This window comes from Corvus brachyrhynchos, unplaced genomic scaffold (assembly GCF_000691975.1).
Source record: "Corvus brachyrhynchos isolate BGI_N302 unplaced genomic scaffold, ASM69197v1 scaffold59, whole genome shotgun sequence".
Taxonomy (NCBI): domain Eukaryota; kingdom Metazoa; phylum Chordata; class Aves; order Passeriformes; family Corvidae; genus Corvus; species Corvus brachyrhynchos.
In genome coordinates this window covers 1481573-1485050 of record NW_008246054.1, presented here as the reverse complement: position 1 = coordinate 1485050, position 3478 = coordinate 1481573, and the positions used below count along the sequence as shown (strand labels likewise).

The window sequence follows — 3478 nt, the reverse complement described above, 5'->3', positions numbered from 1 at the left end:
CCTGGTTGTTGACTTGTGACTTTTTCCTTGAAGAACACCTTGCTGCCTGGATGGCTGATCGTGTTCTGTGCCACACCCCCTGCACTCAGTGGTTCTTCACAGTTAAAGGATTCATTTTGTGATGATTTGTCAGATTTTGCCCAGAGCCCTGAGCACAGGCCAGGGTGCAGAGCTCTGCCCAGCAGCAGGACAGAGCTGCTGAACGCCAAGGGAGGGAGCTGGGGAAATCTCTTGCTCTCTCTGTTCACCTCACTGAGCTGTGCTCTGCCTTTTACCATTAATCCCTGACTTTATGGGCAATAAAGAGACTGGAATGTGGGAAAAAGGGACTCTGTGTCCAATGGCTGCCCCGTCCATGTGCAGTGAACTGGAAGCCCCCACCCAGAGTGAACAAGACACAGAACTGGTTTCACCTCCTGTGCAGCAGCAGATGCATCATAAACTTTGAAGAGGTTTTTCTTGTTTGTTTGGTTTTTAAATAAACTTACTTCTCATGGCAGGAAGCAGCTGTAAATAAGCAAAACGGTACCAAACACAGGACGAGTACAGGAACATGGATGAAGTTGAGTATAAAGTCACTGATGAATAATAATACCAGGAACATTTTTTATACTGGATTAGTAAAAACATCCAAATTCCTTCCAGCACTGAACCAGAACTGGTTCAGACAAGCAAACTGTTTACATTTGGCACTACCAGGAATGAATCATGCTAGGAATTCCTGAGTTTAAGTAAGACAAAAAGTCCCTAAATGCTGTCCTAGGGATAGTTCAATTCCTATGTTACAAGAAACCCCTAAAAAAGTCTCCTGCTTGCAAACCCTGCTCCAGACGTGAGGAAAGTCACAAACTCCTTGTCCTCCTGGATCTCAGAGGTGCTAAATAAAGTGGACGGTGAATAAATGGGTGTTAATACTCTTCAATGCCCAAAACTTACTTAGCAAATGATCCATCCTATCAGCAAAGTAACCAGAGATGGAAATGAACTGTGGTGGGACAGAATTTCCTGAGTGATTTTAAGCATCTGTAATGGGCTCCTCAGCATCTGATCACTGTGTGACATTACCAAGTTTAAACAGGGCCTGTGGAGCCCTGCTTGGCACAGGTAGGACTGTCCAATGCCCATTCACATCCACCATAATCCAGAAAGTTTTATCATCCAGCTCATAGCAAAGGAGCTCTGAAATGCCAGACTGAATTGTATATAACATTCATATTCTGAACTGTATAAAATAAAATGGAACTGGTGTCTTAGACTTTAAATATTTTACTATGCAATACTAAACTCATCTGTCTTTCAACACAAAAAGAAAATACAAATCCAAGTGAATGGCTTGTCAAAGGAACAGCACTGCACAGAAACAGAATATTCCTGGAATACTGTGGTCTTCCCAAAACCGGCAGCATTTCAGATATTAAGAGTACTTTTCTTTTGTACTGCCCAGACTTGAACACAGAGACAGCCATTCCTATTCCCCAGAGTAAGAAAACTTCCAAGATTACATGAATAAAATAGATACATTGGAAATCAGATAAAGCTTTACAAGAATTTCCCCATGTGTCCAAGATGATTTCCTTTATCAAAGGCTCAATGGTGACGTGATTCCCTCTGTGAGAATGACAGGTTTTACACCAGAGTGTGCCCAGATACAAAACAAACCAAAAAAGCACCACTGAAGTGAAACAGAAATGATCAGAGACAGCAGCTTTCCTGGGGGATGCTGAGGCTCGTGTGAAATGTCTGGAGAACACAGAGAGGGGGCTCAGAACACCCAGCTGAGCGTCCCCTGCCCTGCCCGGTGCCCTCTGTGCTCGGTGCCTCGCGCGCCAGCTGGGGCCAGCCCGAGGCTCAAGCGAGGCCACAGAGCCCCATCCCTCCTCCTGGACACCCCTGCCCTCAGCCCCGTCAGCACACCGGCCTTCACCCGCCCTCAGGAGCTGGGAACCGTAATACCCCAAGTTTTTTCTCTTTTTTGTTTGTAATAATCAAGTAAGATATTGTTACATTCCATTCATATACTGCCATGTATAATATTGATAGATAATATTAAGATACACATATAAGAACTAGGATACTCTTTATGGCCTCTATTTTCTGATGTATTTAACAAAAACAAAGTCAAAAAAATGAAAATAATTGCTGGTGTTTCCAGTTTCCCAACAGAGATGCAGGACCAATCCCTGAGCAGCTGCTCTGTGCTGTGGTTTCCAGGCCTGTGACAACTCTGCCCCAGCTGTCGGTGTTCGGGGAGGGAGTCAAAAGTGCCACCAAAGCCCATCTGACAGCACAGCTCCGGGGTGGCTGGGGTTCAGGGGGCACAAACAGAGCCCGATGGATCAGTTCAGTGCAGCCCACAAGTCAGGCTGCTTTGCTGCACTTTGCATGTGGAAACAAAATGTCGTATTTCTGTGTGTAATGCCAGAAAAACTGACACCCATTCCCAGAGGCAGGAATGAACTGCAGCAGAGTGTGCTGTGTCACGCTCCAGGTGTGCCAAGGACTGAAAATACAGGGAGGGAGTAACTTGTGCATCAGTAGTACTGTCTGAAAAGCTGTGTGTGGAAATCCCAACCCAACCCACCTCCCCTCACGCTTTGGTCAGTGCAGGAATCCCAGGGTTTGGTGGTGGGGAGTGAGGGAGCAGCGTCAGGGATTGGGACAACGGGGGACTGACCTGTGGGCAAAAAGCTCTCGTGTTGAATTGCAGCTCAGTGATGGTCCTGCAGCGGTCCTGCCTCAGCCTTCCTTAAAAGAAATGCTTGGTTTTATGCTGGCTAAAAAAAACCAAAAAACCCCTCTGTCACTTCCAAAAGGACACCAAGGCCATGGGGCGCATCACTCAAAGGTTTCCCATCGCTTTCTGAGCTGCTCCACCTTACCTGGTGTGGGTGACACATCCTGCTTGGTCTTTTTTAACAGATCTTCAAATGGATCTTTTGTCTCCTCAGATTTTGAGGACAGTAACACTGACTCCAAGCCCTTGGCTGGCCTGGCAGGGACCAGAGGGGGTTCATTGGCCAGGAGAGCCAGTGCTTGTTTGGGATCTACCCTTGTGCTGGGCTGGCCCACCTGTAACGTTCGGGGTTTGGAGGGACCACCCAGACACGCGGGCTGGAGGGAGCTGGTGGGAGAAGGGCTGTGGCTCTGCAGGAGCAAGGAGCCAGCTGCTGGCATAGCAGGAGCCTGGCTGAACAGGTTTGGCATGGACAGTGTGGCCATGTGGGGCTGAGGTCTCTGTGGTGGGTAGAAGCTGGCAGTGGGGGATATGAAGCTGGAGCTGTACGCGTGACCTAAGGAGGGGGTGAAGGAGCCCCTCGGGGGTCTGACCAGGGACACTGGAAGGGCTCTTGGCAGTGTCTGGGTGAATGGATTCGGGGAGGGCTGTAGAAAAGGTGGTGGAGCTGGGGCAGGATAGCCAAGGGGCTGGGCAAACGGTGCAGCTGGAGGAGGCACAAAGTCACTTGGCAGGGCACCAAAG

General features: G+C 48.4%; 1 protein-coding gene across 1 annotated transcript in view; it reads right to left on the bottom strand.

Moving 5' to 3' along the window:
• Positions 1 to 1248: 1248 nt before the first annotated feature.
• Positions 1249 to 3478, bottom strand: part of DENND1A (DENN domain containing 1A) — a 165065-nt gene continuing 162835 nt past the window's right edge. The window contains exon 27 of the mRNA XM_017745390.1: positions 1249 to 3478. This exon is cut by the window's right edge and continues 42 nt beyond it. Within this exon, the coding sequence (XP_017600879.1) occupies positions 2836 to 3478 (643 nt within the window). The 3' untranslated portion in view covers positions 1249 to 2835.